This window comes from Leguminivora glycinivorella, chromosome Z (assembly GCF_023078275.1).
Source record: "Leguminivora glycinivorella isolate SPB_JAAS2020 chromosome Z, LegGlyc_1.1, whole genome shotgun sequence".
Taxonomy (NCBI): domain Eukaryota; kingdom Metazoa; phylum Arthropoda; class Insecta; order Lepidoptera; family Tortricidae; genus Leguminivora; species Leguminivora glycinivorella.
In genome coordinates this window covers 615,123-641,866 of record NC_062998.1, presented here as the reverse complement: position 1 = coordinate 641,866, position 26,744 = coordinate 615,123, and the positions used below count along the sequence as shown (strand labels likewise).

The 26,744-nt window shown below is 42.4% G+C and overlaps 1 protein-coding gene across 5 annotated transcripts in view; it reads right to left on the bottom strand.

Annotated features, from left to right (window-relative positions):
- Positions 1-16,844, bottom strand: part of LOC125241789 (beta-1,3-galactosyltransferase 4-like) — a 105,148-nt gene extending 88,304 nt beyond the window's left edge. Inside the window, exons 1-4 of one of the 5 annotated variants that reach the window (XM_048150418.1) lie at positions 16,715-16,844; positions 1,810-1,986; positions 966-1,629; positions 241-840 (exon numbers count right to left, since the gene is read on the bottom strand). In XM_048150418.1, the coding sequence (XP_048006375.1) occupies positions 668-840; positions 966-1,629; positions 1,810-1,959 (987 nt within the window). In that variant the 5' untranslated portion in view covers positions 1,960-1,986; positions 16,715-16,844 and the 3' untranslated portion in view covers positions 241-667. Of the gene's footprint in view, positions 1-240; positions 841-965; positions 1,630-1,809; positions 1,987-4,499; positions 4,851-7,683; positions 7,817-16,710 lie in introns of those variants that run through there. The other 4 variants (XM_048150420.1, XM_048150417.1, XM_048150419.1 and 1 more) reach the window with 4 other exon arrangements.
- Positions 16,845-26,744: the final 9,900 nt, after the last annotated feature.

Sequence of the window (26,744 nt, the reverse complement as noted above, 5' to 3'; positions counted from 1 at the left end):
AAGTAAATACAACATAGGTTAATTGAGTTGAAAAAAAAATCTACACTCTCAAGGAAGTCAAAATTAATAGGGTACTTCCGTTTGACCTAAACTATGAAATTTGGAAAATAAATCGTCTTACACCATACATGATTATTAATATAGTCGTGAGAAAAAAAATAGTAAAATATACACGTAACCTTCGGTGTTCGAGCCAGACTAGCATTATCCGGTTTTTTCAAGTTTTTTTTTTTTTCGGGACTTTTAATCTTAAGATTATGCCAGTCCCATCGTAACTTAAACTAAATTACAGTCATCTACGGCCTTACAGTATACTGAATTAAATATTTATATATAAACAAATATATCTCCTTTGCCTCTTCTGAGATCGGTATAGCTAAGATACTTTGAAATGCGCCTATATCTAATTTATTTATATTTAGTGACACAATCAACTGTTGTCTGATATTTTCGTTCCGCACACATTCCGCTAATACATGCTGTACATCTTCTACAACATTGCAAGCTTGCAACATTGCAACATTGTAATTGTAAAACATAAATAAACTGCATTTTTTATAATGTGTAATATTTTTTTGATAGCTTAATAGTCAAATTCTATAGTATGGCAAATGAAATTGTGGAAAATGGGGGTATCCTGCACAGCACGGGGAGAGCAGCATCAGCATCAGCACGCGATGTCGGGGTCTTGCAGCATGGCCCAGCGCGCGTACTGCTCGTGCGGGCGCGCGGGCGCGACGAGGGCGCGGCGCGCGGCGCACGCGCCGCCGCCCGCCTGCAGCGCCAGCGCCAGCGCCGCCGCGTGCGCCACGCGCACCCCGGCGCGCCGCGCCACCACTCCTGCAACACAACACGACACGACCGACCATTACTCCACTCCACCCACTAGTATAATAAGGACACAGGAATAACTAAAACTAGGATTTGGAACTAGATACGATCATATAAATGATCGTTTAACTGACCCATGAAGACATCTTCCAGTCGCACGAATCGCGCGCCGAGCGCAGCAGCTCGCAGCGCCGGCACCGCGTCGCCGCTCACCAGGTACCCGTGCCCCGTCGCGTACGGCGGGAACCGCGCGCCGGGATGCTCCGCCTCTGGCACCGAGTACTTGAACCGCTCGTCCCGCACCACCTTCACGCCCTCCAACACTTGCCCCCAGATCGTGTTCCTCGTGTTGTGCTCTTCGATAAAGAGGAGCAGCTGCTCGATGTTGACGAACATGTCGTCGTCAGTTTTGAACAAATGAGGAGCTAGCGGGCAATAGGTGGCGAACCATTCTAGCATCGAAAGCGATTTCAATGGGAGGTTATGGTAGGCGTCTACGAAGCGGGCCTCGATGAGGTCTCGATGGCAGGAGTCTTCGCGGAGTATCGCATCGCGCAGGTGCGGCGGCGAGGCGCCGAGGAGGAAGGCGAGCGCGACGCGGTTGGGCCGCGCCGCGCGCGCCCAGGTGGCGCGCACGGCGTCGCGCTCCGCGGCGTGCGCCGGCGCCGACGCCACCAGCACCACGAGGCGGACGCGCGCGCCGCGTGCTTGGCACAGCTCGCCGTGCGCTCGCCTGTATCCCGCCGTGTAGCGCGATCGCATCCTCAACGCACGAGGTACCCACTTCTGCCCTTGTACCTAAAATACAATGTTAAGTAGTGCTCATCTTTGCAAGGGTTGTGTAGCTTTGGGTTAAGTTAGCCGAATCGCAGTTAATAAATTAACAGTTATCAATTCATCGGCGTTCCTCTCTTAGTACCGACGACACACATCAAAACACAAATTTTGCCTTAATCATTTATAAAGTAAAGTTCGTACTTCCTCAAAATCGTCGGCATCGTTTTCTAAATTGTAAATGATCAGGAGCACGAGCATCACCATCGGTATGAGCAGCAGGATCGCACAGATGTACCGTTTGCCTCGGTCGCGAGGCATGCACGAAGATCGCTCGACTGTTCGGATGTGCATTTAGCGAGGCATCCACGTTCGGTTATTCTGCAAGGATAAGAGACAGACCCCCATACTTATTCATAAACGTTCGCTAAAGTTATAAGGCAAATCAGTTTAAGTATAAAGTTCGTTTGTCCCTTTTTAACCCCCGACGCAAAAACGAAGGGGTGTTATAAGTTTGACGTGTCTATCTGTGTGTGTGTCTGTCTGTCTGTCTGTCTGTCTCTCTGTCTCTCTGTCTCTCTGTCTGTCTGTCTGTCTGTGTGTGTATCTGTCTCTGGCATCGTAGCTCCGTAGATGAACCGATTTGGTTTCCGATTTGGGTTTCGATTTAGTTGTTTTTGTCTGAAAGCTGAGTTAGTCGGGAGTGTTCTTAGCCATGTTTCATGAAAATCGGTCTACTACATATGTCGCGGTCGGGGGTTTTTTAAAATTTTAATTTTGTGGTTAGGTTAGTTATTACATACACCAATATGTCGCAAAGGGACTCTAACGAACTTTATCGGCTTGGTAACTTTAGTGTACGTTTATGAATAAGGGGGAGGGGAGAGCCAGCAAGCAGCAGCGATAAGCTACAGCCGCTGTGTGCTTATTTGTAATGTTAAAAACTATTTAATTAGGTAGCCGAATGAAGCATGAACTCCTTTTATATAACTTTGTTTTTGGGCAAAAACATGTAGATTTTTTAACCCTTAAATGCGTGGTATTTTGTATTACGTCCAAAAAATATTGAGAAGAATGATGAGAAAAAATCCTAGGTAGTAACTAAAAAACATATAATATTTCCAAAAAAAGGCTTGATGCGTAATACGAGTATACATCACTATGCAATAACGTCTAAACGCGTCAAGGATTAGGTAGACATATAAAACAAAGTCGGTGGACCCGCGTCTGTCTGTGCGTGTATTTATGTGTATATGTATATACAGTGTGTGATAACCGGAAGGAAAACCTAATGAACGAATTTTCATGCGATTTTCACCTTATAAATAGTGTGATTCTCGAGAAAGGTTGGCCCCGACTCCAAAAATGGTTGATTAGTTTATAATTTGGATGTTTAGATTATTGCAATCCGACAAGAAATCTGATTTCAAAGCTTAGGTAGGAAATGTAATCATCATATTATTAAAATTAAATGTAAAATTATTTTATGCTTTTTAGTAGTATCTCCGTGTTTTCTTGCGCGCTCATTTTTTAAAAGGTGTTTTTTTTTATTTTTTTATTTCTTGATTTTTAGTGATTCCTATTCCTTCGATATTATAAGTAGCAGTCTGAATATTACAGTAGTGAAAGAATGATCCTTAAACTCCTAACCATTGAGGAGTTGACCTTCCATCATCAGCTCAACCAGCACATAAAATTATTACCATCAAGCGTAAATACTGGTGCAGTTTTGCCCCCTTATTCATAAACGTTGTCTAAAGCTATCAAGCCGATAAAGTTCGTTTGTCCCTTTCTATCACACCAATACGTCGGAAAGGGACAAACGAACTTTATCGGCTTGGTAACTTTAGTGAACGTTTATGAATAAGGGGGTTGAAAAATACACTAAAAACATTACATGTGCCCATAACATTTGAAGAGTTCTCTCGATTTCTCCAAGATCCCATCTTTAGACCCCGACTTGGTGCCAACGGAATCATCTCGGGCTTATACCCGTTCGATTAACCCTTAAGGTCATGCATGACCTTGATCAAGAATTATTCAAATTTGAATTATGACATGCTGTTAATAGAGTCAAAAATAGATGAAGCATATATCCATCACTAAGCATTCAAGGGTTAAAAAAGAAATTTTGAAAATCGGTTCACAATTCAATTCTCGGAGATATCAAGTAACATACATACAAAAAAATATTCAGTCGAATTGAGAACCTCCTCCTTTTTTGAAGTCGGTTAAAGAGACCGCAACGAATGTTCGTCATTAATTGTACTTAAAGTACCTACTCATGTTTTAATGTAATTAATGGATTAAGATAACAAGGCGCGTTAACATACATAATAAGATAAGAAATTTATAACTAGGCTAATTTTATAACAACTAGCAGAGGTACCCAGTCACTTAAATAAAATCAGCACTAAAACAACAAATTCAAAACTGCCAACAGTGCCAACTAACCAAACAACTGAATTCATATGGTCTGAAATATAAGGAACATCTGTCTGCCAACATAACTAACAGAAGGACAGAGCAGCACCGTAAGGGTTCTATTATAAAAACGCAATTACGTATTATAAAATCGTCACTGGCAGACAGTAACTGACGGCTAAAATAACATTGGATACCGTGTGTCTATTATATTGTGTCATGTCAAATAAATGCTAAATATTTTCATATACGTAATGTGTTTGTGTGTTTAATTTTACATTTAAGGCGCAACAGGAGGGGTAAATTTTCCATACAAACGCTCTCGACTATAATATATCCTTCCTTTTTTCAACACAGATTATTTATATCTGTTTCGAACCGTTTGTTAGGGTTCCGTAGTCAACTAGGAACCCTTATAATTTCGCCATGTCCACAGATCAAATAATCCGTACAGTTTTAAGTAGATGTACCTCGTAAACTTATTTTGTATCCTTTCTATCATTATGCTGTACTTCGTCTCATGCGGGGCCCAGATTGCAGCATTGCATTCCAGTTGGCTTCGTACCAGGGCGTTGTACAAAGCCGAAATGGCCGTCACACTCTTAAACCCCACTGCTCGTCGAAGCACAAATCCTAGGATTCGGAACGCTTTCTTGCACTTGCTGACAATATGGTCTCTGAAAGTCAGTTCTGCATTTAAAAGTACTCCTAAATCCTTTACCGACTGCACTCGGTTCAATTTCGACCCTGACACCAAATAATTGTAGGAGAGTGGTGTTTTAGCCCGGGTAAATGTAATTGTCACGCATTTGTCTACATTAAACTCCACTCCACTCTGTCCACGTTCCTCTGAAGCCGCCTGCAGTCTTCTTCGTCTTTGATCGCCAGGAGCAACTTGAGGTCGTCAGCGAACAGTAAGCATTGAGACTCTTTCACTACTTCTGGCAGATCGTTAATCATTATGACAAATTCTAACGGCCCCAAGTTGCTGCCCTGACTTACTCCAGTTCTGGTAAAATACGGCTCAGACTTGTATCCTGCATACTCCACATACTGCTGGCGGTCCCTCATATAGTCTGCGAAAAATCGCAGAAGCTTAGGTATTTCAATTAAAATGAAGGGAAAGGGATTTCATCTTCGTGGAATCCAGTGATTAGCAAGTGTAAACGTGAGAAAACTTCCCGTCCCATACCATCGGATGTCGTGAATGTTGTATGTAGGCAGAGTGGCAACCCTAGCGTAAAAGTGACTGATGACAATCAAGTGCGTGAAGTGCGGGTAGTTCGAAAAACTCGTACAGCTAGAAGATGTTGATACAACTCCCAGCCAGTCTACCCGTGACCACGGAAGTAATATCATGTCCGAAACATCGGGTTAAATATAAAACGTAAGTTTTACGCGATTAAGTCCCGTTTTAATTTAATAATATGAGTGAAGATCGTGTTAGTTTGAATCAATTTTATAAAGACTTTCTAGGAAAATTGTTTTGAACTTGACCGGTTCAGTAGTTTTTGAGAAAAATACGGAAAACTACGGAACCCTACACTGAGCGTGGCCCGACACGCTCTTGGTCGGTTTTTTTTTTTATTATGGCGCAAAGAGTGGTGCAGTGGTGCGTCCTGCACGGGAAGCATGGTCGCGCGATAGACGATAAAATATCAGGCCGTCCCTATCGCACTATTTGTAAGTGCGATAGGGACGGCCTGCTATTTTATCACTTATCGCGCGACCATAATTGCCTGCCTGGAGTAGTGGTGCGTCGATAAAACTATTTCGATACTAGATAAGTAGTATAAGTAGATAGATTTTTTTCTTATATCAATTACTAAAAATAATAGTTTGATAAAAATGATAATAGAACAGTTTAATTGACTTTGCTGTTTATACAACACAATCTGTTATTAATTACTGTCGTAAAAAAATAAATCTATCGATATTTTGTTATCACTACAAGAAATGATATCGATGAGTCACAGTACCTATATTTATCGCCCTAGGAACAAGTGATTCAAATCTGCCCGAGAATATTCGGCATGAGACAAATTAGAGAAACCTTAAAGGCGCATTACAATTGTACTGCAAACACTTCAGTCACAGCTACTAACATGTCAGTGTCATTTAAGTGTTTAGAACACTTATGTAGTAGTAGTAGTAGTAGTAGTAATACACTTTATTGTACAAAGATAAGAACACACACAGTAAAGAAAAAAAGAACACACACATCATTTGTACAAAGGCGAACTTATCCCATTAAGGGATTTCTTCCAGTTAACCTTAGAGCAGTTAAAGGAGAATTGGAGATGGTAGACGTTCCTAAGCTAAACCTATACCTAACCTACAAACTACAGCAATATAGACGTTATATCATATAAATAAATACGTTATACATAATTATAATACAGTTTTATGACTACCCTACATACATACACAATCTACCTAACCGCAAACATCTTTTAGATTAAGATGCGTCCGAAAGCCATAACTTTTTTAAATTCGATTTTAGCGATGCGACCGATTGACACTGTCGAAGGGGAGGTGGCAATGAATTCCATAATTTGACAGAGTAAACAGTAAAGGACTTGTCATAGGATCTATGTTTGTGAGGTGGGATAGACAGGGTGAGATCTGCACTGGAACGAAGGCGGTGCCCGCTGCCGCCTCTCAGAGAGATAAGGGGGAGAGGAAGGAGAGAAAAGAACATTAAACAGAAGGGAAAGAACATGTATGTCTCTGCGACGTCGAATCGGCAGCCATTTGAGTTGTGAGCGAAAAGAAGAGATGTGGTCAAATTTGCGAAGGCCAAATATGTACCTAATGCAAACATTTTGCAAACGCTCAAGTTTGTCCAATAGCTCCTCAGTGAGGTCCAGAGTTGCAATGTCCGCATAATCGAGGATGGGAATCAACAGAGAGTGGGCTAACATGACTTTCGTGTGGACAGGAAGGAAGCTCTGGAGCAGGCTTATGTACCTAATTATTCTAATGAATAATTATTTTTTGTAAGCAAGGATATTAAAATAACATGTTACTATGTTAAAGTACTTATCTAGAGACTCATACCTGCAGACAAACTATATCAGCAGTTTTGTAGGGCATAATAGCTATGTTAATAAGGCCCATATTAATATGCAGGGCTAATGTTAATAATAAATAAATAAATGAATATTATAGGACATTCTCAAACAGATTGACTGAAGCCCACAGTAAGCTCAAGAAGGCTTGTGTTGTGGGTGCTGACAACGATATATATAATATATAAATATTTATATACATAGAAAACATCCAATGACTCAGGAACATATCTGTGTTCATCACACAAATAAATGCCCATACCGGGATTCGAACCCGGGACCGCGGCGCAGCAGGCAGGGTCACTACCGACTGAGCCAGACCGGTCATCGAATAAGGCCCATACTGTAATGAATAATAACAATAACTAAATAATTCTGGTTCGTCTTACAAATGGCAGGATTGAAAAAATGAAATTTTTTTTTTATTATTTCGGTAATAAATGTTTACATTTTTAGTTATAGGTTGGAGCTTCCTTTTAAGTATGATATACCTGTGGCACTGAAGCTTTAGTAGTTTCATGTGTTCTGCCTACCCCTTTATGGGATACAGGCGTGATTGTATGTTGTATGTATGTATGTATACCTGTATCAGGATTGTATGGCAGCCGGCGCCGGCGCTGCAAGCTTACTCCAGCCCCGGCTCTCGGCTAGGACAGCGATTGTCACGAAGCCTTTGTAGGTCAAGTGCTGCTCAAGTGGAGCTAGAACGACCAATGGTCCTTCGCTAACTGCTTTAAGGACATTTCATTGTAGTTCTACTTTAAGCAAACTATCGTCAAACATGTAGGTATGGGATACCCCCATTTGCCAGAATTTCATTTGCCATAATTTTATTTGCCATCCTATTCAACAATCATAATATTGTTTCTCATAACAACTTATGCCATAATCATTGTTTACTATATTAATCTAGTGCCAGAAACTTTGTTTCCCATAAAGTCAGTTTCCATAATGTCATTTGTCAGAATCATCGAAATCCGTAATTACCACATTCCATACCATCATTTGTCATACAAATTAGCGTCCAGAAAAGTCAATTTCCATAATGTGCTTTGGCAGAATCGAAAACTACTATAATAGGTACTAGAAGGACTAGAGAATGAAACTGCTATCAGAAAGTAGGTTAGGTTAGGTTAGAACTGTGACCCCCTGGAAAATGAAACTGCTATCAGAAAGTAGGTTAGGTTAGGTTAGAACTGTGAACCTCTGGAAAAGGAAACTGCTTGAAAAGTAGGTTAGGTTAGGTTAGAACTGTGACCCCCGGAAAATGAAAATACTATCAGACAGTAGGTTAGGTTAGGTTAGAACTGCGACCCCTGGAAAATGAAACTGCTATCAGAAAGTAGGTTAGGTTAGGTTAGAACTGTGACCCCTGGAGAATGAAACTGCTGGAAAAGTAGGTTAGGTTAGGTTAGAACTATGACCCCTGGAAAATGAAACTGCTATCAGAAAGTAGGTTAGGTTAGGTAATAATATGGGCAACAATTAATATGGCAATAATTGCTTATGGCGTTTGAATATTCTGTGAAACCATATTATTGCACTTAATAATATGGCTAACAAATAGTATGGCATTGTATGATTATGGAAGGTAATATTCGGATAAACAACGAGTATGTCATATGATTTTTATGGTAAACAAATCATTCGGGCAAATGAAATTCAGGCAAGTTAGATTCGGGCAAATGAATATTATGTTAAATGACTGTCGGGCAAACAATAGACAACCTGTAGGTATCATACTGTCACAGAATGGGATTTTTATCTTTTCGCCTCCTTCAGAGCAAGAGTGCATCAAGAGGTTTACAGTCAGCAACACTCCTGTCGTGGTGTGCTTAGTATGTATTATGCTATCGGTCCGCCCCGGCTATAACGCACTGAGATTAAGTAAATAAGAAAAATCACTAAATCACGGAGTGACGGAACACGTGAAGCACTGCTATACCAGCCAATTTATAATGATAAGTTATTGGAGTATATTTACGGGGAAACGTGATAGTGTAACATTTATCAGCGCGTAGAATTAACTTAACCCTCCAGCAAGTCTCCTCAAATCGTGACAAATCAGATTGTAATGCAATTACAATCATTAAGATTTTTAATAGCCGGCAATCAAGACATGAGGTCGGTGTATAAGTAGCTAGGTAAGTTTCCTTTCTAGGGTTCCGTAGTCAACTAGGAACCCTTATTGTAGTTTCGCCATGTCTGTCTGTCCGTCCGTCCGCGGATAATCTCAGTAACCTGAATCTCAGCACTAGAAAGCTGAAATTTGGTACAAATATGTATATCAATCACGCCGACCAAGTGCAAAAATAAAAAATGGAAAAAAAAATGATTTATTAGGGTGCCCCCCCCCCCCTACATGTAAAGTGGGGACTGATATTTTTTTTTCATTCCAACCCCAACGTGTGATATATTGTTGGTTAGGTATTTAAAAATGAATAAGGGTTTACTAAAATCGTTTTTTGATGATATTAATATTTTCGGAAATAATCGCTCCTAAAGGAAAAAACCGGCCAAGTGCGAGTCGGACTCGCGCACCGAGGGTTCCGTACAAACCTGCATTTGATATGAATTTCAACTTGATAGCTCTACGCGTTCATGAGGAAAAAAGTAATCAGTTTATATTTATTAAAAAATATATATTTTGTAATGTAACTAAAAATTTAAGGTTTTCGGAATTTTTCCTTTATGTGTGCTATAAAACGTTGCTTCATGCCAAATTTCAAGATTCTAGGTCGACTGGAAGTACCCTTTAGGTTTTGATTCCCTTGCGAGTACTTGCGAGTTTCAAAATATGCAGCTTAAATTGCTGTTTCTTTTGATTGCGTTGACATAGAAGTTTGATTTTGTTACAGCTTAAAGGTATTATAGACCTGAGTATTTGGTATGAATTTCAATTTAATACCTCTACGCGTTTATGAGGAAATGGGTAGTAAGGTTAAAATTATTTAAAAAAAAAATTAAGGTAGGCTGCGTCAGGGACACAGCCGCGATGGATAACGTGAAACGTTGTGTGGACCACCGCTACTGAGGAGGGGACGTAACTAACTAGCGAAGGCCGCAGGCCGAGCTGCGGACAGACAGTGCTCCCAGGTATAACAATAATAAGTGTCTAAAAAGCGAAGCGGCGGGCCGGAGGCCGAGCTCCGCGTAGGGCCGAAGGCCCGGAGCGTCCCCGTGGCGCTCACAAGTACGCGAGGCCGCAGGCCGAGCTGCGGACAGATAGTGCTCCCACACAGAGCAATAATAAAAGTGTCTAAAAAGCGAAGCGGCGGGCCGGAGGCCCAACGCTGAGCTTCGAAACACAGCGAAGGCCGAAGGCCGAGCTCCGCGTAGGGCCGAAGGCCCGAAGCGTCCCCGTGGCGCTCACAAGTACGCGAGGCCGCAGGCCGAGCTGCGGACAGATAGTGCTCCCACACAGAGCAATAATAAAAGTGTCTAAAAAGCGAAGCGGCGGGCCGGAGGCCCAACGCTGAGCTTCGAAACACAGCGAAGGCCGAAGGCCGAGCTCCGCGTAGGGCCGAAGGCCCGGAGCGTCCCCGTGGCGCTCACAAGTACGCGAGGCCGCAGGCCGAGCTGCGGACAGATAGTGCTCCCACACAGAGCAATAATAAAAGTGTCTAAAAAGCGAAGCGGCGGGCCGGAGGCCCAACGCTGAGCTTCGAAACACAGCGAAGGCCGAAGGCCGAGCTCCGCGTAGGGCCGAAGGCCCGGAGCGTCCCCGTGACGCTCACAAGTACGCGAGGCCGCAGGCCGAGCTGCGGACAGATAGTGCTCCCACACAGAGCAATAATAAAAGTGTCTAAAAAGCGAAGCGGCGGGCCGGAGGCCCACCGCTGAGCTTCGAAACCCAGCGAAGGCCGAAGGCCGAGCTCCGCGTAGGGCCGAAGGCCCGGAGCGTCCCTGTGGCGCTCCCAAGTACGCGAGGCCGCAGGCCGAGCTGCGGACAGATAGTGCTCCCACATAGAGCAATAATAAAAGTGTCTAAAAAGCGAAGCGGCGGGCCGGAGGCCCAACGCTGAGCTTCGAAACCCAGCGAAGGCCGAAGGCCGAGCTCCGCGTAGGGCCGAAGGCCCGGAGCGTCCCCGTGGCGCTCACAAGTACGCGAGGCAGCAGGCCGAGCTGCGGACAGATAGTGCTCCCACACAGAGCAATAATAAAAGTGTCGAAACCCAGCGAAGGCCGAAGGCCGAGCTCCGCGTAGGGCCGAAGGCCCGGAGCGTCCCCGTGGCGGTCCCAAGTACGCGAGGCCGCAGGCCGAGCTGCGGACAGATAGTGCTCCCACACAGAGCAATAATAAAAGTGTCTAAGAAGCGAAGCGGCGGGCCAGAGGCCCAACGCTGAGCTTCGAAACCCAGCGAAGGCCGAAGGCCGAGCTCCGCGTAGGGCCGAAGGCCCGGAGCGTCCCCGAGGTGCTCCCAAGTACGCGAGGCCGCAGGCCGAGCTGCGGACAGATAGTGCTCCCACACAGAGCAATAATAAAAGTGTCTAAAACGCTGAGCTTGGAAACCCAGCGAAGGCCGAAGGCCGAGCTCCGGGTAGGGCCGAAGGCCCGGAGCGTCCCCGAGGTGCTTCCAAGTACGCGAGGCCGCAGGCCGAGCTGCGGACAGATAGTGCTCCCACACAGAGCAATAATAAAAGTGTCGAAACCCAGCGAAGGCCGAAGGCCGAGCTCCGCGTAGGGCCGAAGGCCCGGAGCGTCCCCGTGGCGGTCCCAAGTACGCGAGGCCGCAGGCCGAGCTGCGGACATATAGTGCTCCCACACAGAGCAATAATAAAAGTGTCTAAGAAGCGAAGCGGCGGGCCAGAGGCCCAACGCTGAGCTTCGAAACCCAGCGAAGGCCGAAGGCCGAGCTCCGCGTAGGGCCGAAGGCCTGGAGCGTCCCCGAGGTGCTCCCAAGTACGCGAGGCCGCAGGCCGAGCTGCGGACAGATAGTGCTCCCACACAGAGCAATAATAAAAGTGTCTAAAACGCTGAGCTTGGAAACCCAGCGAAGGCCGAAGGCCGAGCTCCGGGTAGGGCCGAAGGCCCGGAGCGTCCCCGAGGTGCTTCCAAGTACGCGAGGCCGCAGGCCGAGCTGCGGACAGATAGTGCTCCCACACAGAGCAATAATAAAAGTGTCTAAAAAGCGAAGCGGCGGGCCGGAGGCCCAACGCTGAGCTTGGAAACCCAGCGAAGGCCGAAGGCCGAGCTCCGCGTAGGGCTGAAGGCCCGGAGCGTCCCCGAGGTGCTCCCAAGTACGCGAGGCCGCAGGCCGAGCTGCGGACAGATAGTGCTCCCACACAGAGCAATAATAAAAGTGTCTAAAAAGCGAAGCGGCGGGCCGGAGGTCCAACTCCCACGCAGAACAATTATAAAAGTGTGTAAAAAGTATTCTGCGTGGGAGCACTATCTATCTGTAGCTCGGCCTGCGGCCTCGCGTAAAAACACTAAAGGTAAACAAAATACAAAAGACAAGACCGTGGGGCCTTCGGGACCTGCGCACCACCAAAAAAGTACTGTACATATAAATAAATAAATAAATAAATATTGGACGACACCTTACACAGATCAACCTAGCCCCAAACTAAGCAAAGCTTTTACTATGGGTACTAGTGCTAGGCGACGATATACATACTTATTATAAATAGTACTTTACTGAATTTTAACTACAATGAATCATTATCGCTTGATCGTATGTTATATGCAGCCGCCGGCGCCATTCATTCTAATGCATTTGAGGAGATGAATATGTTTTACTATAGAAAATGTATATTTATTCTAATCCTTATTAGTTAGTCTTAGTATTTTTAGTACCTTTTTACGGTTATATGCTTAAATTTTTGCATACGATGGCCTTAAACGAATCGGAAGAGACAAGGTTGCTTCGGTATGTTATTTATGCGACGGCGGCGCCATACATTCTAATGCATATTTGAGGAGATGAATATGTTTTACTATAGAAAATGTATATTTATTGTAACCCTTATTAGTTATTCTTAGTATTTTTAGTCATTTTTGACGGTTTTATGCTTTAATTTTAGCATATGATTGCCTCAAACGAATCGAAAGAGTCACGATTGCCAACAAGTTTCAGTACATTGCCAGCCGTTGCCGCCGCCATAGTTTCTAATGCATTATTTGATAAGATCAATAAGTTTTACTATGGATAATGTATATTTATTTTAATCCTTACTAGTTAATCTTAGTGTTTTAAGTAATTTTTGACAGTTTTATGCTTTAATTTTTACATACGATGTCCTCAAATATGAACAAGCACCAAATTTTTGTAAAAAATGCCACATTATTGAATTTTTCCAGCTGGTCATAAATAAATATGTTCGTCTTTTATAATATTTAGATAATTTAGCACGAGATCTATCTAACAATACCATTTTATGATACAGCACAATACAATTTTTGTGAGTACTTGCTAAACAAACAATACAAAAAACGTCATTTTTGGCCCGAATGGAACGCTTATACCGCAAAAGTGGCGCCATCTGTATCAGCAAATTATGTATGTCTGAGTAATGGCTACTTTCCTCTACACATTCATATTAAAATTATTTATATGGGTATTATAGTTACAGAGATATAAGCCGCCGCGCCATAACACTTTTCGTTACACCTGGTTTTCGGTCCGGTCACTCTACTACGGGTTTTTAAAGACGTTCACCTAACGTTTCACGTCAAAATATATTATGTGATGTAACTAAAAATTTATGGTTTTCGTAATTTTTCCTTTATCTATGCTATAAGACGTTGATTCGTACCAAATTTCAAGATCTGAGTTCACGGGAAGCACCCTGTAGGTTTTGATTCCCTTGCAAGTGTCGAAAATTTGCGGCATAAACGGCTGTATCTTTTGATTGCGTTGGCTTAGAAGTTTGATTTTTTCACAGCTTCAAGGGACAGTAGACCTGAGTAATTGATATAAATTTCAGCTTCAGACCTCCACGCGTTCCTGAGAAAAAGGGTCTTGACAGACGGACGGACGGACGGACAGACGGACAACAAAGTGATCCTATAAGGGTTCCGTTTTTTCCTTTTGAGGTACGGAACCCTAAAAAAAGTGTGTCCCCCCCCCCTCTAACTTTTGAACCATATTATGTTTAAAAAATATGAAAAAAATCACAAAAGTAGAACGTTACAAAGACTTTCTGGGAAAATTGTTTTGAACTTGATAGGTTCAATAGTTTTTGAGAAAAATACAGAAAACTACGGAACCCTACACTGAGCGCGGCCCGACACGCTCCTGGCCGGTTTATTAAAACTGTTGGTGCGCAGAAATGTGTCCATATACTCAAGCCGTCACATCCGTCTCGTGAATTAATTAACACACTCGTTTACAATATTCTTAATATTACCTCTTCTAGAGAGTTACAATGTTGTTCATCACATTTCAGAGGATAACAATCATCATCATCCTGCTTGCGTTATCCCGGCATTTGCCACGGCTCATGGGAGCCTGGGGTCCGCTTTGACAACTAATCCCAAAATTTGGCGTAGGGTTTTCCAACCCGAAGGGTAACTAGACCTTATTAGAATAAGTCCGGTTTCCTCACGATGTTTTCCTTCACTGAAAAGCGACTGGCAAATATCAAATGACATTTCGCACATAAGTTTAAAAAAACTCATTTTTGCGAGCCGGGATTCGAACCCGCGACCTCCGGAACGAAAGTCGCACGCACTTACCGCTAGGCTACCAGCGCTCGCTCATTTGAAAGGATAACAATCATAAAACAAAAACTTCAACGGCGGCGTTGTGACCAGTGTAGGTATTGCATCTTCACTTTTAACGAATTTTTCATATGAATCCCTTGTTTTTGATTACAAACACTAAAATTTTTGAGCACAAACAAATAGAGTATGTGATACTTTCACTGGAATGTAATTTTTATAACCACCAACATTTTATGGATACGATGGAAAAATAACTACTCCCCATGTTTTCTTATAATTATCAGTAAAATAATAGAAAGAGACATGTAAGATAATAGAAAGTATTAAATTTTGGGCGGAGGCGGGTCCATGTGCAAGTGATAATTGGCGACCGGTCGCTCCTTGCGGTGGCTCTGTCTCTATGTCAGCTACCTGTCCGGTAGCTGGCATGGTGGATGGTCTCGGGAGTAGCACAGGTTGCAGAGATCCCCGAGGTAAAACTGGTTGTGCAGTGCTCCTTCCCGAGGTTACCGCCTGTTAACTGCCTGGTTCTACCGTAGAAACAGGTAAGAACGGAAACAACCAGTTGAACCATCGTAGGGCAAGTTTTGCAAGGGAGCAGACACAAGGACCGGAAGTAGGTGTTGTCATCCGGATGACTGCACCTCCAACTGGGCCAAGTGAGTGAACCATTGTAAAACACCCTTAGTGTAATCCCAACCTATCCATATCCCTCAGATGGGTCGCAATGTTTGCCATCATGATGACACCGCTGTAGGCTTGACTTCTTTATGAGGACGAGTCTGTAGGGGTGGGGTGATGATGGCAAACAACGATCCATATCCCGTATAATCAGCCGTAGGCGATGACGTGGCATGTCGCAGCGGGCTTCTCATCCACAAAGAAGTATGGGAGGCAGCAGAATGCCACCCGCGTGTTTGTGCCGTGCGCGGGGACCCGTACGGGTGGAGAAGGAGATCCTGGGAGTCTAGGCGAAGCAGGGGTCTGCGGTCGTTATCCCTGTTAGGCGAAGCTCCTTTGGCTCCATATTCATCTCACACGGGCGGTCTTAGTCTAGCCAGCTAGGATCAATCGGCTGCCGTGTCCAGTCAGATGGCCACAAGGTTATATACACGTGCGAAAAGGAAATTCGCAACTCGTGTCGATTTAAAACACTCCCTTCGGTCATGTTTTAATTTATCGCCACTCGTTTCGAACTTCCTTTTTTACGCACTTGTATCGTATAATGTACTATTCCTCACTAGGAGTCTTTCGCGACACTGCGCCTCGCAAGATCAGAAAGTTGTACTACAGGTATTTATTAGTTTTGAATATGGAGCGACTCGTGAATAGTACCTAACGCACGGCTACTTTAACCCTTTTGTATGCGGGTTTTCAATAAAGAATTATTCTTAACATTGTAATATACCTACTCGTAGTTGGTCGAACTTGATGGTGGTTCATGATGTCTGTAAACCGATGATGAGGGACAATGTTATTGCTACGTAACTATTGGATACACTTTAGGCGCAAAGTATAAAACAAGTTACAAAGCTGGCTTGCGCTACGACAATGAAACGCTTTATTATTTGTATTACTACCACCTTAAAAGTACACCCTTAAACCCAGCCGGCACTTAAAATTAATTTTGAGATTTATTTTCTGGTCATTTACTGTTGTAGTGTGTTGTGTACCTATGATTGAATCTATCAATTAGGATATTTATATTAGAATAATAGCCCAAAAAATCGTTTTATACCCATCAATAATAATGTGTGGTAAACTTTTGTTAATAGCAACTGCTGAAACTATATGAAAATCCAGAAAACTTTATTACTACATTTTAGCCTTGAAATGTGATGACCTTTTATCCTGTGTCTAAAATTACTCTCTATGTAAAAAACCAGTCGCGTTTAATTAACACGTATGAAGTATTTTAAATTAATAATTGTTTATTTTTACCTACCAGTAGACAGAGTGTCTCAACCACAAGCCATCGCACTGATTTCACTTTGCCATTCCGCGAGCATTCATCTCACGAGCGCTCCGCCGCCGCGCCGCCGCGCCGCCGCGCCGTAGAGAAATGCTCAATCACTGATACAGAGTTTAAAGATTGCCACTCCGCAGCGCGGTCTAGCCCAGTGACAGACTCTTGTCACAGATAACATTTATTTTCAGATGGATTGGTCGTTAACTAGTAAACAATAAACATTGCCATTGCGGCTTGCTAACCTTTGTTTTTCCCCTCAGCGCTCCGGGAGAACGTCGCTTCTTGGACTTGTTTTACAAAACTGTGTCTAGGTGAGGTTTGTAACGCTAGATAGATTTTTTTTTATACAACGTCGGCATGGGGTCTCATCCGGAACATCGTATAATTAATGTCAAACCAAAATCATAGATGGCGCTACGTGCCACGATTAGCCATTATGACCTATTTATTCAATAAATTTAAAGGTCTCAAAGGTATTATTTTAGTCTCATGCATTAAGAATATCATTAATTTAATACACAAATCCACAAAAACACGAATTCAATGCAATATTTTTCAAAATTCGAATCTAAAATTGACTACACGACTGAATACAACATCAGCAAACTCGCATTGAACGTTATTGAGTCGTCTAAGTATTATTACCTCTCGTCACTAGATGGAGCGACTGTGCATAACGTACGTGATATAATTAGAATAGCCACTTGAGTGCGGGCTAGTCATACGCTCAAAAAACCAGTGTAAGGGCGCTCTCCGGAACCATGATCTTCTTACGCGTCTGGACGGCACATTTTAGACTGGTCAAGTGGTCACTTAGCCGTATTCAACTCGTGTGCACTCCGTAACCACATGGTATCGATAATGAAACTTATGAATGAATGGCGTTGTTGGTAAAACGAAAAGCAATATGTGAAGCCTGGCGTCCACTCAGCGATTCGTCACTAATGCACGCACTTTCCAAATTCAAAAGGCGAATTAACCCTTAAGAGGATACGATACCGAAGCACGAATTCAAATTTCAGATTTTTAGGTCTTTATCGCCGTCGCGCTGACGGGGGTGGAACCCACAGAGAGGCCCTGTGTGCGTGCGCGTGTCGCACGCACACAACCGCGTCTGCCGCCGGCGCAAGTAGCTACTCGCGATCGAGCGCTCTCTATATTTCTCTAGTTTCGGACTTCTGATGCGAAAGTGGCTTTCTGCGGGCAGCCGAGCGGCACCGCCCCCGACTGCGCGATGGCAATAAACACAAAAATCACAAATTTGAATTCGTGCTTGCCTACCTTATCGTGTTAGTTCTTCATTATTAATAAATCATTTTAATTGTTGAATGTTGATTAGAACTGTTATCTGGGACATTTTTATTTTTGTCAAAGTCGTACGTACGTTGTTGTTTTTTTGAATTTGGAAATTTTTATGTGGTTTCCACTCAGAATCGCGAGCTCTTTCACTCCTAATAGGAGAAAAAAGTCTCCCAAGTTTTTCCCATTCCGTTACCATTTTTTCATACATTTTGTATGGCAGTAACGGAATGGAAGGTTTGAAAAATGTATGGATATTGGATATCTTAAGACATTTTTTTTACTTCCTATCAGGCAGGATCGAAAGACCTTGAGAATCTGAGTATGAATCGCGTAAAAAACACTCATGTTACAAAAAAAGAGGGGTGAACAACTTTAAAAAAAATGGCTCATCTGGCCGGCAGCCATAAGGCCATAACAGATAATAGTAATTATGTGTTGAAATGAAATGAAAATGAAATATTTATTTTTCAAGTAGGCATAATATTACAATGAACATGTGAACGTCAAGTTTCAGTAAATAACTAATTTCGGTGTTTTTCTCAATTTCATGAGTAAAAATTACTCTAGACAATGAAATAAAACTATGGAAACGTTAATTAATCCGTTTCCATAATTTTATTTCATGAGTAACTATCGCGGTAACCGAAGACAATATTACTCTAGAAAATGTTTTGTCAAATACCTAGCTACATTACCTTTTATTTTTTATATTAAGTACATGTACTTGTTTACTTAATAATATACATTTCCATATTTATAAATTGAAATAGATATCATACACGAAAGGAAAAACGACACCGACGACGGTTTTTTTCCCACATTTCTAATTAACTACGCGCCTGCTTTCGAGTGCTTTAAATTTTAATAAACCAACGCATTCTTTGATTGGGGGCTCGGGCCTCTCAAGGTCAGTGCAAATGTGATGCGTAGAATAGGTACTTGTATAGGTAGGTAGGGGCGCGGGGCGCGGGGCCGCGACTAAATCTTGTTCATTCACATCCGCTTGCATGTGTCGCGGATAGAGCGAGTACGTAAGCGGCGAGCACACATATTAACCGCGCGGAGGCCGTTTGCCACCCTATGTACCTAAATGAATTTATTAGTGTGAGAGACCCTTACGAATAACATTCAAGTTAGTGTCAAGTGATTGACTGCACATGTCAAAACCTTGTCAAAACAAAAAACATTAGGAATTGGTCACACACGTGTTCAGTAATTATTTGTGGTAAAGGCAGTCACACACATGTTCAGTAATTATCTTTATTTTTTTAATAACTCGATAACCGTAAGAGTTAAGTTTCTTAGAGACATTAAATTCATTTGATCTTCCCTTAAAGTTAACGGAATTCAATAAAAACAGTGTGTATAACAAATAACAATTTTAATATGCTGCATTAATGTGCTGTAAGCGCATGCTGTTCTTATAAAAAACCGGCCAAGAGCGTGTCGGGCCACGCTCAGTGTAGGGTTCCGTAGTTTTCCGTATTTTTCTCAAAAACTACTGAACCTATCAAAATCAAAATAATTTTCCTAGAAAGTCTTTATAAAGTTCTACTTTTGTGATTTTTTTCATATTTTTTAAACATATGGTTCAAAAGTTAGAGGGGGGGGGGATGCACTTGTTTTTCCTTTAGGAGCGATTATTTCCGAAAATATTAATATTATCAAAAAACGATCTTAGTGAACCCTTATTCATTTTTAAATACCTATCCAACAATATATGACACGTTGGGGTTAGAATAAAAAAAATATCAGCCCCCACTTTACATGTAGGGGGGGGGGGGGTACCCTAATAAAATTTTTGCACTTTGTTGGCGTGATTGAGATACATATTGGTACCAAATTTCAGCTTTCTAGTGCTAACGGTTACTGAGATTATCCGCGGACGGACGGACGGACGGACGGAAGGACGGACAGACAGACATGGCGAAACTATAAGGGTTCCTAGTTCCTAGACTACGGAACCCTAAAAATGGCAAAGTCACTATAAGCGTGCCGTTCAGATTTGAGGAGTTTAGGTTCTGGCCATCATCAGCAGTTCCACTGCACCAAATGTCACTGTTCTGGACGAAAGTGCATGCTGTTCTTATTAAAATACCAAAGTCACTATAAGCGTGCCGTTCAGATTTGAGGAGTTCGGTTCTGACCATCATCAGCAATTCCACTGCACCAAATGTCACTGTTCTGGACGAAAGTGCATGCTGTTCTTATAAAAATACCAAAGTCACTATAAGCGTGCCGTTCAGATTTGAAGAGTTCCGTTCTGGCCATCATCAGCAGTTCCACTGCACCAAATGTCACTTTTCCGTACCTAAATGCATGCTGTTCCTTTAAAAACACAAAAATCAGCATGTGTGTATGCCTTTCAGATTCGAGGAGTTCCTTTGATTTCTCCAGGATCCCATCTTCAGAACTGGGACTGGGTTCTGAGAAAAATGGGACCAATCTGTGTGCATATACATTCAATCAAAAAAAAATTTTTCAAAATCGGTCCAGAAGCGACGGAGATATCGAGAAACAAACATTAAAAAAAAATAAAAAAAAACATACAGACGACTTGATAGCCGTCCTTCTTGAGAGATGAGGCGACGGTTAAAAATAATACCAATAATAATAGGTGCGTGCTATATTTTACTCAGCAGCCGGCGTAGCCGAATGGCAATTGTCGACACCATATGCCGACAGAAATGTAGTCTAGCTCTGTCACGCAAGTACGCAAGAGCTATAATTAGAGGTAGATAGATACAACGAAACAAATATTATCGTGAGCACGTGTGCATTCGACTACGCACACTGATGAGCGGACCCAGCGCGTACGTACATTGCGCACCACCTGCACGCACACATACAAACCGCGCGGCATACAATCCACTGGTAGGCTATGTCTACAACGCCATCTAGTAATGTCTGAGTTTAAACGTGCACATGACGTTGTATGTTTAGTGCGTGAAAGCTAAAACAGATGTCGCAAGATGTTGCAGTTTGATGACTATTTCGAGAGTATCCTAATACTGGTAAGAGTTTTGTTGGCCACGCGTGGCTACTGGCGCCATCTAGCTCTTTGAGTGTGGATTAAATTTAGTACACAGGTCTAGAGTACTTAGGACGGCGCCCATTTTTAGTATGGGGTTAGGTATCTGTACTAGTATTATTTGATCTGTGACGTCGGTGACAAACAAGCATACGGTCCGCCTGATGGAGAGCGGTCACCGTAACCTATAACTAATTCAAAGAGTGTCAAATGCGCGTTGCCACCCCATTAGAAACTTGTACACTCCCTTTTGCTGTGTTAAGTGTAAGTACACAGCAAAAAGGAGTGTACACGTTCAAAGGAGGGTTCGGGTTGCCGACGACTCAAAGGACAATAGACGTAACAGATTAGTTCCTTAAGTCCTCCCGTCGTCAGCACCCCGCACCCTCGTTGAGCTCTGGCAGCCTTACTCACGGGCAGGAACACTTCATTATGTTCAGCGCTCCAAACGAGTTACTCTCTCAAAACGAGTACAGTATTTATTTCATGAAGAATTTTGTTTTGTGCCAAATATAAAACTACATTTAGTTGATTGCAGACATGGGATGCAGTAGGTACTCGTGTTACCTTGAACAGATTAACATTTACAGTTAAACCCCTCATTAACCCGCAGTGAGTTACTGGTGGTTCTCGACGAGAAGTGCGCGAGCGCGTGCGCTCGGCCGCGGCTCGCGCACGCGCGGTAGGGCCTCATTGTGCGCGCTCACAGCTGCTCCTTATCACCAACCGTTACTTTTTGCTGACTATTCAACTTGCGTCTGCGCCGAGTGATTGGGAGTCTGGTCAACTTGTGTGCATTCAACTAAATACTGGATTGATTATCAATGATTTGTGAAATATCTCGAATATTAACGGCCGACGGAGGTTAGTCTCGAGACTTACAGGAAAAGTTCCATAGGACCACAATTATTGTAAGTAAAAAAATGACATTTGGCTAATTTTCCCTATTTCATAAATAGCTCTGACGCCATTTATATTGCAAAATTAACATAAATATTAATAGGTAAATTTGTGCTTCCACAACGAGCCATCTCATATGAACACATCAAAGTTGAACTAACTCTCGTCATTTACGCTGTGAATTTGGCAACGTTTCTTCTGTCCTCCGGCTGGGAAGCGTCAAATTTCAGACCCCTGAGCCAAACGAAGTTACCGCTTCCCGCGGGTCCGTCGAACAGAGAAATAGTATAGGTACACACCTTGGACAGTAAATAAGAAAGCATCAGATCACTTGTTTGTTGACCTCGGCTCCGACACGGCCTACAATAACAAATTAACAGTAGTACTAAGGCAAAATTTGATGACGGATAAACTTATACACCTTGCTTTTATTGAATTCCGTTAACTTCGGCAGGTCCATTATAGGAAACATAATGGCATAGTTAGTTTTTTTTGTATTTTTTCCAAAAAACCAATACACCTTCACGGGATTTCTGGGGGCACGGCAGTGCCCCGCCAAGTCGAGCAAAAAGAGGCACGGCCGTACCATCCTTTTCTCGAAGCATTTCAGACCATTTTCAACCCCTGTTACTCCGTTCTGGATAAAACTAGAAGCCTCAATTTTCAGCACCCAAGTAGTCATTGTATAAACACGGTATATTCCAAATTTCATTAAATTTGAACCAATAGTTTAGGAATAATTACTAGCCAAAGTTTCTTAGTTTTGTCACTCACTGGCTGACTGACACACGATCATCAATGATAATAAGACACTTCTAGTACACTTGGAAGCTTCAAATTTAGAATACAGTTAGTGTTTAGTGTATAAATCACACAAAAATTAAAAAATGTTGCAATTTCATTCCAGGTTTTCAGATACACCAACTGCATAAATAACTTTGTAATCTCATATCAATATATGGGATTACCAAGTTATATTTGCAGTTGATTTACAGTAAATAAATCCGTGTACCTGTCTATGTAAATTTATACAGATACCCGATGTCGTGATGGGTTGAAAATCTCACTACCCCATTTCCTTACATGGTGGGAGTCGTATAATTCAACTATGGGATATGGGTTCCATTGTGGTCTGGACGAATAGGCTGACAACCCCTTCATAATTTTGCCAACAGTTGCACTGAAACGAGTTCGTGTGCTCTGCGTACCCTGTTGGGAAATACATGCGCGACTTTATGTATGTATATAGATATGAGGGCGAGCCCTCGCCAAGTACAGCAAAAATTTAAAACAAGTAAATTGCAATTCTACCTACATCACCAACTTCATATACCCATATAAATATATGAGTACCTATAATCAATGTGTTGTAAAATGTAATTAAATATAAATACGTACTTAAATATTATGTTCAAATGTAATAAAAAAAAACTTGTGCTACAGTCGTTAATAGTAGGTACAGTCGAGATCATAAATATGTGTACGTTTTTTCAACTAATTTGCAATGGGTTAAGGTGAAAGAATGTATAGCTGATTAAGGGTAGAGCAAGTGGAGCGACCGCTCTAGGCACCAAATGGTAAGGGGGCCGACAAAATCGTACCTACATGTGAAAAAAATCCAATAAAAAGTATTATATTGCGTGGGCGCGCACATATTCCAAAATAGCGAGAGGTCATCATCATCCTCCTTGCGTTATCCCGGCATTTGCCACGGCTCATGGGAGCCTGGGGTCCGCTTTGAAAACTAATCCCAAGATTTGGCGTTGGCACTAGTTTTTACGAAAGCGACTGCCATCCGACCTTCCAACCCGAAGGGTAAACTAGACCTTATTGGAATTAGTCCGGTTTCCTCACGATGTTTTCCTTCACCGAAAAGCGACTGGCAAATATCAAATGACATTTCGCACATAAATTCCGAAAAACTCATTGGTGCAAGCCGGGGTTCGAACCCGCGACCTTCGTATCGAAAGTCGCACGCTCTTACCGATAGGCCACCAGCTAGCGAGAGGTGTCAGGAATTAATTCAGATATTGAAATGATTGTGGAACGATGTATCAAAATGTCGCAGTGTACAACATTCATAAGGTGCAATTAAATGAAAGGAGGATTTTAGTCATTGACAAACCTTTGAAAAACAATAATCCATTGAAATTGTACCTATCAATTATGTGGTGTTGCCTTGCATCAATTAAAGTTACGTAGTTACAAAGTTACGTCGTAATCTAAATATCATGTGTCTAAAATACAGTCCGAAGTGGAGTTCTTCATAAAACTTATGCCAGCAGAATTGTCGCCTGCGGTATTTCCGGACCAATACGACCTTCAAACTTTCAAGAAAAGAGCGTACACCCATCTTAAAGGCCGGCAACGCACCTCCAACACTTCTGGTGTTTCGGGTGTCCATGGGCGGCAGTTATTGCTTACCATCAGGCGACCTGTCTGCTCGTGTGCCTCCTATCCCATAAAAAAAACGTCTCAGAGAGTCAAAGGAGCAAGCGTGATGATGAGCACTAGGAAACCGAAGGGCCCTACTGAAAAAAAAGCACCGAAATGGGCATCCCGATACAGTTATGGACCTGCAAGTACATTTGGCCTATGAAAGACAAGGGTTTTGATAGAATCCCACCTTCCTCTCCACTAGCGGGTTGAGTCTTTATAAATTGAGTCAATAATATGAAAAAAATTCGCGCTCGCTTCGCTCGCGTTTATTATTTCCATCAAATAAATATCTTTGAAATGGTAGACAGAATGCATTTTTTACTTACATACTCTTAGTCAAAATTTCGCGTTTGCTACGCTCACGTGTAGGTACATGAACACGATATCCCCTATCAGCCCCAGGGCCATATACCTATTACCTAACTATTAATGCGTGTATGAGGAGGTTAAATAGGAAAGAAGGAAAAAAGTTGGACTATTTACCTACAGAGAGTCTACAAAAAGAAATGAGATCCCATCACATTTTCTTTAAAACATGAAATATATTTAATACTGATATGGTCTTTATAAGATATTATTAAGTTAGCTATAGGTAAACTACGTAATTAATAACTTACGGCAGAAGGTCCTTTAAGTAGGGACTGAATAAATTAACCGACTTGGTATTAAGGGATCTCAACTCTTATTACGCCAGAAGAACTGAGTTGCGAGACTTGGTGTTTTTACAAGTTTTGTTTTTGATGGGATAAAATTGACTCACACGAAGTAAGTGTCAAAACTATGAATGTCAATTGCATATTGAACGTATCGAACACACAAAGCCCGTTTCTTAGCAGCAATTGATGTAACATCTATCGCAGGTGTATGGTGGGTATTAAAAAAGATACGATTAAAAAAAACTAACTATGCTATTCTGTTTCCTAATAATGGATCTACTGCACCAAATATCACTGTTCCACTGCACCAAATGTCACTGTTCTGAACGTAAATGCATGCTGTTCTTATAAAAACACTACATCTATGCCTTTAAGATTTGAGGAGATCCCTTGACTTCTCCAGGATCCCATCATCAGAACTGGGTTTTGGGCTAATCTGCCCAATTTTTTTATTTATTGATGAGATAATTGCCACAATTTAATTGTAAATGCCATAACTGTTACAATTAAATACACAAAATTACATTATTTTGTTATAAAATCGTTATTTTTGTATGAAAAGGTGCCACATTTTTTTCAGAAATGATTAACAAGAGCATTTTCATTTCTGTCGTATGTAGCTTTTGTACATCCACCTCCCTTACTGGCCAACACTCAGACCCATACAGCAGTGCCGGCCTGACGGCAGTTTTGTATACCTTCCCCTTAGAGTCTGTTCACACTAGCGATTCTTTTCGGCGATTTTTAGGCGATGCGAGATCGCGGCGTGCACGCAGCGAGCTCGCCGCGGGTCGTCGCGGCATCGCGGCGATTATTTTATCGCATAATATCGCCGCGAGCACGCGGCGAGCAAGCTGCGATATCGCCGCGATTGTTTATGAGGTAGACAATCTAATCTACCCACTTTATGCTACCATTCAAGTCAAAGACGCATTTGCATCCCGTTACGCGAAAATGGCACCAGAAATTGATAATTAATTGTTTATAGAAGAAATACGCAAGCGTCCAGCACAGTCACTCGTCCCTCGCGACTCGTGAAGTAATGACATACTTCTCGCACTTATAACGAAATGTACTATTTTGGGTTACATTCAACACTCTTGCGAAAGGGCACAAAATATTATTATCACTTTCTGCTAGGCGGTAGTCCAATGCGGGATCCTCCCAAAATTTACGGTTTGATTTTCGTTTTCGATTTAATCGCCTTCTGAGCAACACGGCTAAAAGTATCTCCTCGTCAGAGTCCATTTTGTGAATAATGAAAGCCCGTAAAGATAACAACAGCGAAATCGCGGCGAGCTTGCCGCGAGTACGCGGCGTTACAATCGCGATAAAAAATTGCTGCGATGCCGCGACGACCCGCGGCGAGCTCGTTGCGTGCTCGCCGCGATCTCGCATCGCCCAAATATCGCCGAAAAGAATCGCTAGTGTGAACAGGCCCTTGTACGGATTGGTATTCGTAGGTCGCAGAGCACTCCCGTCAGGCAGCGCCACTTTTGCCAGCCGACAAATACTTTCAAAGACAATATTGTAGAGAATTTTATAGAGAATATACTTCTCTTTGACGTTATTATTGTAGCTTTTACGGTTTTCATGGAAATATAAAAAAACTGAAAACAGGGATACAAAAGTGGGGGGAAGGAGGGGAAACATTGACACCTCGGCGTGTTTCTACTTC